The sequence below is a fragment of the Cylas formicarius genome, unplaced genomic scaffold, assembly GCF_029955315.1.
Source record: "Cylas formicarius isolate icCylForm1 unplaced genomic scaffold, icCylForm1.1 PGA_scaffold_1__22_contigs__length_36826433, whole genome shotgun sequence".
NCBI classification, from domain to species: Eukaryota; Metazoa; Arthropoda; class Insecta; order Coleoptera; family Brentidae; genus Cylas; species Cylas formicarius.
In genome coordinates, this window is record NW_026844264.1 from 11,314,276 (window position 1) to 11,330,501 (window position 16,226).

The window sequence follows — 16,226 nt, forward strand, 5'->3', positions numbered from 1 at the left end:
TGCATTAATAAAGTGTTCAAGATATATTTACTACTCATTATGGGTAGCTATATTAGTTTGATTTCTAATCTGTTTGTAATAGTCCTATTGTGTCTTAAATGTACAGCACACAATTTTTTTTAGATTATTTCTTAATTACTTGTTTTAAGTTATACGTGCCTGTGCAATCAGAGTAATAAGTAGGGGCCATTAAAATGATATTCAAGTCACCTCCGCACCCAATATTAACACAAGAAAAGTCCGATTGGCTAGTTTGAAAAAGTTTGAGATAATTTTAGAAAAATAGCTAAATAAATAAATAAATAAATCCTTGACCGAATAAAACTATTTCTTACGCGCAGACAATAGGAAGAAGAATCGACTTGCAGGAATCGACATATATTGCAGGAAAAGTCAAAGGATTTGCGTTTCACAGAGTGGAACAAAATTCTAAAAATGCCTTTTGAGTGTTTTAAACAATGTGATAAGAGGTTCAAAGCATATTATTCTCTCGTAGCTTCACGTTTTCAATATGAGATTTAAATAATAACTTAACATCTAAGGTTATATTCAATTCTCTGACACTCACAATTTTAAGTCCAAAGATGAACTTTAATGCGTATAGTAAATGTATAGTTTGTCGGTATTTAGTTTAGCCGTTTTTGAAACGAGTGGAGATTATTGAAAAAATAGAATTTAGTAAAAGGAAACGAAACATTCTTGGAGGAGGAGAAGAGTCTCGCCGGTAAATATCGAAATAAATAATAAGGAAATTGCTTTTAAGAACCATGTCAAATATCTAGGAGTGCTGCTATAAAAACATTTGAAGTGTAATATATCTGCGATAAAGCAGACCCGCAAATCTTAATGACGTTACCCCATACTCTGATTAGGACCCACCTAGATTATGGTTCCATTTTCTTGAACCCAACAACAAGGATGCACTTAACAAGCTCAACGTGACCCATTTCGAAGATTTGAGAACAGCGCTGGGATTTATAAGGTCAACCCCAACGAATGTCTCGCTGGCTGAAGCATCGGAAATGGACCTGGATACAAGCACGAGACAACTGGCAGTGTCCTTTCTGTCTGGAGTCCTCGCTATTTCGGCCCACCCCATAGCAGACCTCCTAGAGGGACTCCAAAATTACTGTGGTATGTACGGAGGTGCTTTAGTTGATAGAATTTCGGGTGCCCCATACCTGGTTCAGGCATTTAATATGTATCTGCCTTACTGCAACAGGCTTTACTCGAGTGCGACATTTCCATGCTTAACTTTTTTAACTCAATTGCCTTGATCGAACCACTTAAACTAAATATAAATAGAGACAATGCAGAAGCACATTTTAGAGAGAAAATAGAGAAATATGAATACCCAATCACATTGTCTAGTTTTTACTGATGCTTCTAAACAGGGTGAGAGGGTTGGATTTGGTGTATATATACCAAAAAAAAAATTATAAATTTTCGGCAAAACTTCACCACCGCCACAGCAGAGATGATAGCAATAAAAGAGGGACTAAGAGTTGCTCTACAAAGAGCCTTTACAAAAATTATTATTTTCTCAGATTCCCTAAGCGGGATTTCTAAAATTTCAAATGGAAACACCGACACTAAAATGGACTACATCACTTTACAGGTTCGAGAGATGATGATTAGTGCGAAAAGTATGGGAGTAGATGTTATGATGGCCTGGATACCGGTATTAAAGGTAATGAAAAAATGGATACCCTGGCTAAAATAGGAAAAGACCTAAACATCCCTTGAATATTAAACTGGACATACAAGACGTGAAGAATAAAATTCTTAGAGATATTACTAGTATTTTTCAAGAACGGTAGAAAAACTCAATACAAGAAAAAGGTAAAGCATATAGAAAGTTAATACAACATAATTTTCCTAATTGAAGATGGTTTTCTGAACTTACATAGACAGACGCCATATAACAACTATAATTAGAATGAGAACTGGACACTGCTCGATGGGGGAGTACCTGGTCCGGATAGGGGTTAGGGACTCTCCTTTCTGCGAGTTTGTGTTGAAAATATTTTAAGCACCCCGAGTGCGGAGATCATACAAATGGTCGTGTGCTTTCTAGATTATAAGATAAAACTTTAAGTTAGTAATCGAGGTCGGACAGCCTCTCCCTAGTAACAATACTAGCGAATTTTAAATTATATGCATTTGAATATGTTGTTTTTTCTCAGATCTGACCAGCCTGGTCCCATGGTCCATCCTAGGCCAGGAACGCCCGTCTCAAGTTCCACTGTGCTGGAGATTGTTTGTCTTTTTCTATTTTTAGATGTGTCCGTCTTGTCTATTTGTCTTTAGTTTTTGTGTGCTGTGAGCCCGCCTAATAACGGACCCTATCTCCTCAGCAGCATTTTATGCCTCTTAATAAAAAACAGAAGTATGAAAAGTAAACTTCCCCAAGAGAACAGTCTCGATTATCTGTGGCAGTTCTAAATAGTGCTGGCAAATTGTCTAGTAGCAGCGCCAATTCCAAATAAAAAGAAGAAGAACATTGTTGTCAAGTTTTGGTGGAACCCTGACAGGATCGATGCGACTAATTATATTTTCTACGGACACTATAATTTGTCTTTTTTATTAAAGCAATGAAAATGTATCGGACGTTCAACGTTTTGCTTGACAACGTAAATCGATCGAACCAAATACTAACAAATAATTTATTTCTGAAATTGGGATGCAAATCCCAGTAAAAATATATAGGGTATTCAAAAAAATATCAATTTGTTAATTGTTTTTCTATAAGGCAACCATTTGTTTTTATTGATACGTTCAGAAGACAATAGAGAAAAAATCATCCCACTTCTATATAAACAGTTTTTACGTAGCTTATTTAATAAACTTGACAGGTGGGTGTCAAAATATAAAGGTAAACCCTGTTCAGTTCCGAGATTCTTTTAAAAAATGTAGAGTCGAGTCTCTGGCATAAGGCGAACATCAGTTGGGGATGTTAACGACTTTCGTTTGTTTATTTTCACGCCTAAACGAGCTTCCCACTTGTTGACGGAAACAATCTCGCATCTCGCACCGAAATATCCAGGGCTTTGCATTCCAAGACACGTTTCCCGTTATCCAAAATACCTGCCTACGACTTTTAAGGCACCCGCCATTTATTTTGGAGATTTACCGGGCGTATTTCTTGAAATTCTTTTCGCGAGGAATTGTATTAAAATTCCGAATTATGTGGTTCCCCTTTGCTGAATTTTTTATGCGACCGTTCGTGGCTATAATTCGCGAAATTGACTTCAGATATCACCTTCGTTACGCCTAAAGTATTTTGTATTCAACCCTTAGTGGTATATTTTGGGGTTTCTTTTGCACACGTCCGTAACAATCGAGGAAACCTTTGTCTGCGGACCCGCATCAGCAACTCGGCTTATATTAAAAGATAAAAGTAAATATGTAACGTATGAACTTACCAAGTCTCGTTTCCTGTGGTCCCTGAGGCTGAGCCTCTGTTTCCAATCTCTCTTTGGCGTCGAATCTGTACTCGAGGGGCTTAGCATAGGCGTAGACTGCATGATCTGAAAGAAAGACAACGATTATTTTGTTGCCAGAAGGTTTTTAGAAGTATTTTTCTTTATTTGGAAACACAATCAGTTATTTATAGTCAGTTTACAAAATTACTTAAAAATTGTTATAACAGTTCCATGAAACAGTGTCGGTTGATATTCGAGTTCAATTTTCCAATGAACTAGTCTGTTAAGTATTATTTATAGTCTATTTCAGAAAGGTGTAGGTTAACAAAACCTCATTAGCTGTCGAAAGGGACTAAAGAGTAACCTAACGAATATTTAAGCCACTTTCATTGTCTAGCATAAATTTGATCTCAAAATTCTTTATTTTTATGGTCTGCAGGTAGTACCAGGCGGGATTGTTAAATTTGTGCCTATCGTTATAGATTCACCAATACAGGCATTCATATTACATAATTTTTTTTAATAAACATTACGCAAAATATACCTTATACAGAAATTAAATTATAAAAAATAATTTTTTGTTCTTAGAGGAACTGTCATCTTCTATTGAAAGTTAACGGATCGATAGATCGAAGGTCCAACATTTTCTTCTCTTCTTTATCGACATGCTGCCTTTCGCTACTTCTCGGGTGTCACTTTCTGAAAACCTTAAGGTCTTTTATTTTGAATATCGTATTGTGTCTGGCTACAAATCATTTGCCTTGCACCCATATAATTTCTAAAGGACTCCACGTCCCACGGTCATTTCATAAAACCATGTTTAAGTAAATTATGCATCCTGAATGGCCCTACCCTCTTATTTCCCTAAAAAGTCCGATCATTCCGATTGACACTTTGCTATAGCAATTGTTCAAAATGTTCAGATTTGATCCCATCTGAACATTTTTGGTTAATAAATAATCTTTGACAAAAAGTGAAACTGTCAAATTTAAAAATTCTCTCAGATACTAAGGTTAAGTATAGGTAAAACAAGTCTGCGATTGCGTTAAGCGTAGCTCGGAGCAACTTTATATTTTAAAGCCGCTTCGCGGTTTCTTGTCCTAGGGGGAGGTATGGTTTTTCTATCGTGCTCCTGCCGATCACTGTGGAACTTTTACAAAATTGATGTAAATATAATTTATTTTACAAATAACTTGCGCACCCTGCATGATACAAAACACTTACAATTCTCCCTTGACACAGTTTACGATACCGGTTATCCCATGTTTTATAATTTTTCGTTTACGTCTAAAATTTACACACAAAAACGGCAATTTTCAGGATCTCTTAATTTTTTTGCCAATAATCGACACTCCTTGTAGGTACATAATTTAAAATATGCTCTGGATCTCCACTTATCCTGGTATATGAATTTCTTCAATAAAGTAAATGGTTTTCGAGAAAGTACTTGTTTTCTGAAACCATACAGTATGTCGTCAATGACATCATCGCGCCTAGATTGAAATATCTCGAGCAGCGTGTATAATAGAAGAAAACCGTAAATACAATATTTTACGCGAATTTTGATTTACGGCTCTGTGCTCTCGAAAAGAAAAATTTTCAATATGTTTTAGATTTTTGTCTATAATAGAAAAATCCTGTACATAATCTAAAAAATGGTTAACATAGAGGGTAAAGTGCCCATCGGGTTAAAAGTTCTCAAGAAAACAATTTTTTTCTGGAAGACAAATAATTCAAAAGAAAAATTCCCAAATTCTGAAAAAATAATTCGCGATACTCGATTGCGCCCAACTTGAACAGTTTGAAAGTGGGTGTATGCTTCTACGTTCCCATGAAATCTGAAGTAGTTGCAAACTTAAGGCATCTATTACGTTTTTTAATATTGCACGGAATATAGGGAAACTCTGCACAATAGGTGAAAACCTTAAACACAAAAGTTTAGATCTCTCTAAATTCACAACTGCTATGGCATTCATTAAAAGACGAACCCAATTTTCATTTTTTTGCTAATACCGAGCACACTCTGTACATTTTTTAAATTGTAAAATTGTTCAAGAACTTTTTCTATCGTGTATATAGTGTTTGACAAATGATTCGAACCCCAGCGGTTTTTATAAATACTTCCCAGCTTCAGCTCTCAATTGGCTTCATAAGGGGTAAAGGGATGTTGCATCTTCTTCTTCTTCACGTGCCATCTCCGCTGCGAAGGTTGGCAATCATCAATGCAATTCGTATCCTTGAGACTGCAGCACGAAACAATTGGTTGGAGTTACATCCAAACCATTCTCTCAGATTACGCAACCATGACATCCTTCTCCTTCCGATACTCCGTTTACCTTGGATTTTACCTTGCATAATCAGTTGTAGCAATTTATATTTTTCTCCGCGTGTAATATGCCCCAGATACTGCAATTTTCTTATTTTGACCGTATCCATTATTTCACGTTGCTTGTCCATCCTCACAAGTACTTGTTCGTTTGTCATTCTGTCCGTCCAGGATATCCTTAAAATTCTTCGGTACGTCCACATCTCAAAAGCTTCTAGTTTATTCAGGCATTGTTTATTCAAAGTCCAGGCCTCCACGCCATACAAGAGGACCGAGAAAACATAGCATTTAAGCATCCTCACTCTCAAACTTAAGCTCAAATCCCTGCTGCACAACAATTTCCTCATATTATTAAAAGCACTTCTGGACTTTTCTATTCTTATTCTGATTTCTTTGGAATAGTCATTTGTCTCGTTAATGTTCGTCCCCAGATAATTATAATTCCTTACTTGTTCTATCTGTTCATTCTTTATATAAAGGTTTGTATTGATAATAGATTTTTTTTTTTTTTTTTGATGTTGCATAGCAATGTCCAAAAAACCAACAAAAAAGATGGACGCCGGTCTCTGATCGGGATTATTTTTTATTGACTTGTAAGTCTTGCGGACTGGAGCGAAATCTGAACCACGTAGGTAGAACCTTTTAAAAGTTATGGCCTTATAATGGCCTTATCTACAGAGAAACGGAGAACGGAGTACGGACAGAAAAAATTTAAAAAAAATCAAAGCTGTACCAATGGCGGTTCCCTACCGTTGCCGAGGTTTTTTCATCGATTTTTCCAAAACTACAAGAAACTCATGAAACACACAGAATCAGTGAATACAGTGAAGCAGACAGTTCAAAAAATATATGTTTATAAAATGCATGCATATTTTGAAATATTTTCATAACCTGTAAGTAGCTGATGCAATTATCCAAACAATATTATATTTTTCATCACACCCAAGGCTATCTGTCTTCTTCTGATCTGTCATCAACAACATTATAGTCTGTTGGTGACCGCTCGTTTTTATGTTTTTATTTAAACGTCAATGCAATTATGAAACTTTTGTTGTAAATATAGAGCTGTAAAATAAAGGTTGAAAAAAATTTCCACCAAAAATTGCCTTAAATATTTTTCATGTTGTTAAAATTATATTTTTAACATTACTTAGTGAGAATTGCAAAAAATCTATGGAAAATTAAGAGTTAATTGTTTCGCTAAACTGCAAAACAGAAAGTTAGTAGAAATTAATATTACAGTAAGTTAGCTATGCAGCTAAAGTGAATGAAATTGTTATTTTCGATGTCGAAATTTAGACGACAAAATTTCCACACAACGGGATTGATTGAAGGGGCAAGCGAAAGGTTGAAGATCTCGTTAAGAGGTCAGGAAAACAATTTATCGTAGTTGAAGGTTCCGGATAGATTGCTATTTTTTCATAGGACGAGCAATTTGAAATTTAAGTTGTTACATGCTACAAATAACAGGTAAATTTCAAGTTATCTATAAAAAGTGTTTTAAGGTCAAATGGACTTAAAATTTGTGAATGTTGAAAAAGTATTAAATTAATAACTACTAAATATAGAAATTTTGGAAAAAAAAAGAAAAGTCGATGTATTTTTTAACTTTTAGTGCACATGTAGACTTTAGAAAATATTAGTAAAACACAAAGTAAAAAGTTGAAAGTGCTATCTGGCTGAAACAAATTCGGAAAAAATGCAGCATCACCCTGTACCTAATTTTTTTAAAGATTTGCAAGAACCTAGCCATAGCGGATAAACTTTCCAAAGATACAAGTTGAGCATACTCTTTTGACCTCAGCAAAAAGTCCACAATTTTTGTTCAGCCTATTCGAGAGTTCAGTATCCATCTCGATCGTCATTTACTGACACGTCGATTAAATTGCGTGTCGGGGTGTTTCCGGGTTGCCTAAATACGCTTTCCGTATCAGTTGGAAACAAGAAATAAAACTTTTTTATTCCTTTGCGGATGCCCCAAGAGAGGATAAATATTTCATCATTCGATTCTATATAATGGAATTTTTCTGTTTGCCTGTAAACTTCAGTTATATTTTCAGGGAATCAATTTTATTGGGACGTTTTTTTTTTATAAAAGAAGCGCGCCAGCCCCATTACAAGAATTACGATTCTTTAAAAACACTTTCGAGTATTTGCTATGGCGTATAGACAAGATCGATCTTTTAGTACATTATATTATGTGGTTTGATATATATCTACCAGACGATTTTCTTGGTAAACAAGCAGCTTCGGGGTTATTGAAAATATACAAAAAAAGTATAATTCAAAGTTTAACAACAACATTAGATATATTTTTGGTTAGTAACGTACATCTAAGGGACAGTCCGTTTATTTTCGGCACTGTCATCTCACAGAAAATATACGAGAGGCAACAAAAAAATGCTTTTCCTTACGTCTTACAATTTTATGCTGAATATGACTATTGCCTTTATAGATTTATTTTAATTTATGAAAATAATAAAAATTATTTTTTTCAAATGGAAGAATTTGCGTTGGCCATATAAATTATCTATTGAATAAGGTATACGACAAATATGAAGCCGTTCATAATTGATATCGCGTTTGTAACTTTATTAAATGTAAAATAGACCACTTGTGTTTAAATTCATATAAAATTTAATTATTTTGACAATAATATTAGCAATAAAGTAATAACCTCTTCAAAGACTCAACACACAAATATATATAAAAAAACGTATACAATTTATCCCACTTAAGAAATTGACACCCTTGTAAAATCTTTGTTTATGGTTCGATTTTAATATTTTTTGTGTTGGGTAAATCTCTGAAAAATGCACTAAAACCTTGTTTTGCGTTTTGCTTCAGCTTAAAGTCACGACCAACTGGGACTCTTTAACATAAGAGAAAGAAGAGAGAAGTTCTATTATGGATTTAAAAAAATAAATAAATTCGCAACGAATTCTTAATCAGAAGTACTTAGAACCCACCTATATCAATTTTTATAATGTTTCAATACAGGGTGTTTAAAATATCGTTCGTGTCCCGTTTGTGATTTTTTTTTTGTTGGATAGATCTCTCAAAAACGCACTAAAACGTTATGTTTCTTTTTACACCAACCTGAAGTCATGGCTAAATGCCATAAATTTTTGATGTCAAATATCTAGAGGGCTATTAGGGATTTCTTTAAGAATAAAAACCTAATTTCCTTCAAGTTCGAATACATGGTATTCGAAATATCGCGGGCGCCTCTCTTAAGCATTACTCCTGTAGAATGTTTTTTTATGGCTTAATTTTGATAATTCTTCTTTTGTTGAAAAGATTTCCCTGAAAGACACTAGCGATTTTCTTATAATTAAATGTGATTAGAGGGATTAGATGTCAACTAAACAGACGTTACAGCGCTTTAATACTCATTTAATAATGAAAATAACCGAAATATCAAAATTGATTGACGTCGGCTTACTGTTTCCTATGTAAAACTAAGTTTGACATGAAGAAGCGAATATTTGACTGTCAAATTCACTCACTAATTTAGTTTTTAATTTTGCTTACATTATATCTTTAGAATACTGATATTTATTAACGCTATTTTTTTAATAAACAATAAAGTCCATTAAAAAGTCTTTTTCATCATTATTTTTGATTTTTTAAAATTTGTAAGGTCTTAAAATCACATACAAAATAATCGTTATTTACAAGGTTTCCAATATTCATTTTTTTTAACATTAAAAATTTTGGTCATTGATCTAGCTACTTTTAAATAGTCCTGAATACGAATTTGTTGTGATTTTTAATTATAAAAAGTCTCTAAAAGTACTTTTCAATTTTCCGCTTCAAAAAACTGTTTCAGTTAGCCATAAATTTAGTCGATGCTATATGAAAAAACCGTTTCATTTCTCTTTAGGAAGATCTATCAAGCAAAAAATATTTTTTTAAAAATCCCTAATGGTACTTCTCTCTTCTTTCTCTTTTGTCAAAACAATGTTTTAGTGCATTTTTCAGAGATCTATCCAACAAAAAAAAATTATCAAAATCGATTTATACACAAAGATTTCACAAGGGTGTACAGTTGTTAAGTGGGACATATTGTATGTAAAAAATATGAAAATTGAATTTAATGTGTTTTTTTTTAACTCAATTAATTATTTATTTCAAATTTAGGTTTTGCGGATTTTGTCATTTTTTTTAGAATTTTTGATTGTCATATTTGGAATTTATATACTAAGTTCTAAAAGACAAATGAATATCATCGCCAACATGGTAGAAGATAATTAAAAAAAAAAATGAAAAATTGTGAAATCTAACACTTTCATGCTCACAAGTCGACACTTGGGCTTAGACACTAAGAAAATTTCAATCCAATAGACCGAAATTTTTAAGAATAAGGCATTAATTGTTGTTAGTTAATTCGTAATTGAACAAAACGGTGTTGTGATATGCACCTAAAGCCATATAATCAAAACCTAGCACTAACTAATAGCCCCACCTCCCTCATTCACACGCGTACACACAACACACATGCAAATCCAAAAAAACCGTTAAAATATTTCTTTGCACAGCAAAAATTACAGTTTTAATAAACCGCATTTTACTCTGCCGCAATTATGCGTAAAGTCTAGGTAATTACCCTATACGAAGAAAATGAACACATAAATAACTGATCACTTGGCTAAACGAAGAAAAAAGTAATTTCAAAAACAAATTCGGGCGGAAACGTACTTCCAACATGCATCGCGCTTTTCAAAGCTTCGTTGTTCGGTTAAAGCTTTTTAAAACCTAATTTGTATTCGTAAAGAATTTCGTTCGGCTAAATAGTAAAAAAAAATAACCCGCACGATGTAACCGCCGCTAAAAATAGACTGGAAAATGTCCTAAAATAATATTTTACCAACGCGGGAAATTTCGGTGCGAATTAAATTTGTCACGTAAAATTTTCCAAACTCCCATTAGAGGATTGGCGTGGAGTAAAAGCTTTTATTTTTGCGGGTCGTTCCATAGGTCACCGAGATTTTTAATTTCGATGATGAGATGAGGTATTGGAAAAAAATCAATGAATGCCAAAAAACATGAACTCGAAAAAACAAATAAATATTTCTACATTTTGCTATTATCTACGCTATTAAAAAATGAACTGAGATGGCTTTTACTTGATGAAAATCCATTTATCAAAATAAATAAGAACTAAAAGTTAAGATTTTCACGAAATTATACATTTTGACACGACAATTTTTCGACAACACCGTGCCTTTATCAAATGTAATATTTACAAACTACCGGCTACTATATATACCGAAAAATGACTATAAAACCTTAATTAATGTTGTTGTGAGAATTTAAGTTCAATAAAGAAGAGCTATTTAAATCTAATTGATCGTTAAGCAATACATTTGAATGTCTCATTTTGTTAATCTCCATTGCTTCCAATAAATTTAATTTTTTACTTTTTGTGGATGTACGTAAAATATCAAAATTGTCGTCAAAAATGTGTTTTTCTGTGTTTAAGTGTGAAGTATAATTAGAATCCAGACTATTGTTTCTAAACGCTCTTTTATGTACATTAATGCGTTTCTTGAAGGATCTACCTGTTTGTCCAATATAAAATTTAGGACAAGATCCGCATTTCAACATGTATTACATTACATCACCCGTGCCCGGTGAGTATCAATCAATCAATATCAAACCAGGGTCTTATATTTGGAATTAGCTTTTTACTCCATTCCGCTGTACCATCATCTATGTCCCATTCCTCTTGCCAGCACAACATCACCGCGTTTTGTGCTTCCGTTTTAGCGTCTGGTCCATCTTTCTCTATACGGGCTCTGCACTTAAATAGGAGATTAATAGGTGGGATCCTAGCTATCACCATAAGTGCCTTATTGGAAGTTGTTCTGTATGCTTCGGAGACTCTTATGGCTACCCTCCTTTGAACACTACTCAGAATCCTTTTATAGACTTTCTTCTCAACTACTTGCTCCCATATTGAGGCGCCATATAGTAGTATTGAAGTCACTACTGAGCATAATATCCTCCTGGTGCTTTCACGAGGCCCATTCACTTTTGGTAGAAGGCGACTGATGTTGTTCAAGGCCTTGTTGGCCTTTTCTGTTACGGCTCTGATGTGGGCCCCCATGGACATGTTTCTATCTAGTTTTATACCTAAATATCTGACTACTTCCTGACTCTGAACTGTTGTGTTTTCCACTGTGACTGAAATGTTTTTAACTTTCCTTCCAGCAACAAGTAGGACTGCCTCCGTTTTTTGGGGGGCTAATTTCAGGTTTTTAGATTTCATCCATTCCGTGACATTGTAAAGGGCATGGTTGGCTACTGTTTCCATCATCTCGGCTTCTTTTACTTCTGCTAAGATAGCCAGATCGTCAGCATATCCGACAAGGGTAATACCATTTAGAACAGGAATTCGGAATACACCGTTGTAATACACATTCCATAGGGTTGGACCTATTACTGATCCCTGCGGGACCCCGCATGTGACGTCCATTTGCGCTGCCTCACCTATGCTTAAACGCCTATCTTCGAAGTAGCTTGCTATGATGTTATACAGATAAGGGGCTATGTAACGATTTCGAAGCTCTTCCAATATACCACACCATGGTGCCGTGTTGAAGGCATTTTCGACGTCTACCGTGACAAGAGCACATAACTTCCTCCTTCCCCACGGTGTCTGTTTTACTTCGTCTATCTTTTCTCGTATCCTTCTCAAAGCACTGATAGTTGATCTCTTTTCCCGAAACCCATGCTGTTCTTCTGCCTGTCCGCCAGTCCTTTTAATTTCTTCCTTGAGACGTTTTACCAGCAAATGTTCCAGTAGCTTACAAGCTACATTGATTAAGCATATGGGTCTATACTTCTTATCCTCTATAAGGATAAGTCGCGCCAATTTCCATATTCTAGGAAATTCTCCCTTCAGCAATATTTTGTTCATGAGGTCTGTGCACTCCTCAATATAATCCTTCGCAATTGTCTTTATAATTTCAGGAGGGAGATTGTCCGGTCCAGGGGCTTTGCTATCCTTTATTTTTCCAACTGCAGTTCTTAGTTCTTCGACAGTAAACAGAGGTATGTCCCTAGGTTGAACTGTTACCTTAATATTATTATTTCATTTTTATTATTATCATTATTATTATTATTATTATTATTATTATTATTATAGTTGTCATTATTATTATTACTATTATTATTATTATTATTATTATTATTATTATTATTATTATTATTATTATTATCATTATTATTGTTATTATTATTTTAATGCGGCGAAGAAACTAGTAGCATTCTAACAGGATCGTAATTTAACGTTTCTATCAATATTTTTTGCCATTTAATGGTTTAAAAAAAAAAATGCGTTAAAGAAATTGGCAACGTTTTCAAATAAAATTCTGCTAACTATGTCGGTATAGACTAGGGGTGGGCAAGATCCTTGATAGTCCCAATCATTTTTCAAAATTTGAAATTTTTCGCGAGCCGCAATTATATGCGTAATTAAGAGGAATTTTTTTTTATAGAAATTCTGTTTATACAAACAAAAGTACAAAATATATTTAATATATAATTTATATATAATTTAAATTAACTAATTGCTGAAAAGTCCTTTGTTGGTAGCTATTCTGTTTTTCAATTAAATTATAAAAAGATTGTACCTAATGAAAAAATTATTCTACCGTCATCCACCATTTTTTTTGGTTTCATTTAAACAAAGAGTCGTATTAGTTCACTCTTCCCCATGCAAGACCTGAGACAATTTTAACATTTTTAGATTCAATTTTTGGAATTAGAAGAACTGTGATTTCAAATTTTAGTCGTTCATTACAGGTTTTTTGAACGAAGCAACATGCATATTTTAATAATATTTCTATTTAAAGCTTATAATTAAATAAAAATATTGATAACAAAGTGAATGTATTCGTGCTGTTTTGCAAAAATATGCCCAAGATTAATGGTAATGGTAGTAGAAAAAGCATAATATTCAGCACGTTAATTAACTTCTTCAGTCACTCGTATATTGAACACTGGCTCTGCTAGTACCAAGTCAAATAGTTCTCTAAAACGGTTGGGTGATATACATCGTTTTGCAGCTAATTGTAAAGTTGTTATTTTCACAAATTTGAATTTTTTTATATCTACATCTGGGAAGAAAAAATATCTCAAAGTATATGGGTGATCCCGCTCTAACTGTTACTTAAAACTTCTGGGAATTTAAAATCAGGCTTTCTAAATTTTTGTATGAATATTATTTATCTATTTGACTGTAAAAATAAAAGTCTGAAAGCATTTTAATATAACTTGAAAGCGTCGAGAAAGGGAAACAAATTTCAAATTTGCGTTCCATGGTACTGACTCATTTATCCACGGGACTCACATTAAGTTAATTTGAGTTCTAAAATTCTATAAGCACTTTGCACTATTGACGTACTTCCAACATGATTCACTGAACATTACAAATGCGTTAAATTTTAAAGAAAAAAGTTATTAAACCGGAATTCAGTCTTAACATAAAACTTCAACCAAAAAAAGCATGATTTTTTTTGTTTGATCGTATAAATCGAAATTTCAAAAAAAATTGAGAATTGATGGATAAATTTTAGAAATGGACACACACGGTAGATTTAAAAATACAAAAATTTCATTATTACAGTTAAAACATAATCACCCATATGTAACATATATGTCAACATCATGTTCTAAATATAAGTAAATATTGTTTATGCTTCAAAAATTTCACGGAACAATCAATACTAAGTGACGTACGTGACTAATTTCTACTAGATGAAACCTTGCCCATGCGAACATGGAAAACATTGAATTGAACATCCAATTTGGGCATGTGTACGGAAGTCGTCAGTAAGATTCGATTTCGACCAATAAGACTTATTTCAAATCTCAAATAATCTCCCAGGAAGTTAAATTTAAGTGACCGATATTTTCTCATATTTCGTTTTGCATGTTTGGATTGTTTATTTGTGACTCGTATTATTTATCGATCTAGACTAGACAGTTATAATTCTCGTAATATTGCAGACCCATGGAACCCACTTTGGTATTTTTTTGATAGGTTATTTTGTAGTTGATCTAGCCGGTCGCGGATCATTGGGTTCCCTTTAATAATCAATTAAGTGATTAGGTTATTCATTTGTTTTAAGCACTGTGTTGTGTATTCTTTTAATGTGCCCGAGACGTCTACCCCTATATCGCCTCGCTCGCCATCAGAACCCGCCACTCCGGGTTTGTATTCCTCTTTTTACTATTTTTATTTCATTATTTTGATTATTTCTTACGATCTCCGACAAATATAAAATTAAACTTAAACATATTTATGCATCCTGTATTACATTATACATTACAAATACATTAAGGAGCCTAATCGAAAAAAAAAACTATTATAAACATATTTCTATAATCGAATTCACCTTTTCAGTCCGGTTTCCCAAAACGTAGCAGTCAACAAAATAAATTGATTCTATTTATTTTCTTTGTCAGTAAAGCGATCTTTCGACAACAAATCGCAATTTAAGTTGCATAAATTTCAATTAAACCCCCTTAACTTTATTTAAATCCCCAAACAACCCAAGTTTTCTTTATTTAGTCGTCATGACGGAGGGAACAGTCCTCTCAAAGAAAATGGACTCCGAGAAAACAACTTTATAATTAAATTTCCCATAGTAAATGAACGCGCAGGACAGGAACGACAGGAGGTATTATTTGGCGTTGTTTTCGTAAAAATATCGAATTAAGAAATACGTAATCTTTTTTTTATTATACGAGCGAATGAGAAAGAACCGACGTCAGCTCCACCCGTCAAGTGCGTTCTTCTCTATAGGAAAGACGTATTTCATTTGTCACCCAGTCGTACGCGATCAGTGGCGGCAAGCGCTGCTCCGAATTTGTAATTAAAAAAATATATAACATTGCGGTTTTCAGGCATATTATTTAAATTTTTGCTCTTTAGATCACAAAAGCAAGAGATGGCTACGTCAGTAAAACACGAACAACGATTTAGCATTAAACATAAATGCAAAAACAACATGAAATTGATAGGAATATAAAAACTACTCTAAACGTACGCGACAATTATGATTTCAGTCTCAACTATTTTATCAATTCCCGACCACAATAGTTTTATTTTATGATCTTCGATTGGCATCCCTGACTGAGTTTGCCCTTAAAGCTTAAAGAGATAGCCGTTGTGTCTTAATTTTTCCTGTTACTCTTGACTCTGATATTCATATTTGCTCAGTAACTAAATACGGTTAAATATAATCAAAAAGTTTTAAAAAATGGTTAGTCTTTCTCTTTGGAGGTTAAGTTTTTTACCGTATCCTGTGGAATATCTCCTTCATTCGAATCGAATTCGGCTGACTCAACACCAAAGAACGACGGCCATGTTTCTTTTTTACATATAAAGTTAAAATGAAAGAAAACTTTTATTGAGATCTTCAAAATACATGCCTCCCCTCCCGAAGGCTTTTGCAACATCA

General features: G+C 33.6%; 1 protein-coding gene across 1 annotated transcript in view; it reads right to left on the bottom strand.

Moving 5' to 3' along the window:
• LOC132696243 (adenylate cyclase type 6) overlaps positions 1 to 16,226 on the bottom strand; it is a 206,586-nt gene that overhangs the window by 76,755 nt on the left and 113,605 nt on the right. The window contains exon 2 of the mRNA XM_060660966.1: positions 3,426 to 3,530. Within this exon, the coding sequence (XP_060516949.1) occupies positions 3,426 to 3,527 (102 nt within the window). The 5' untranslated portion in view covers positions 3,528 to 3,530. The remainder of the gene's footprint in view (positions 1 to 3,425; positions 3,531 to 16,226) is intronic.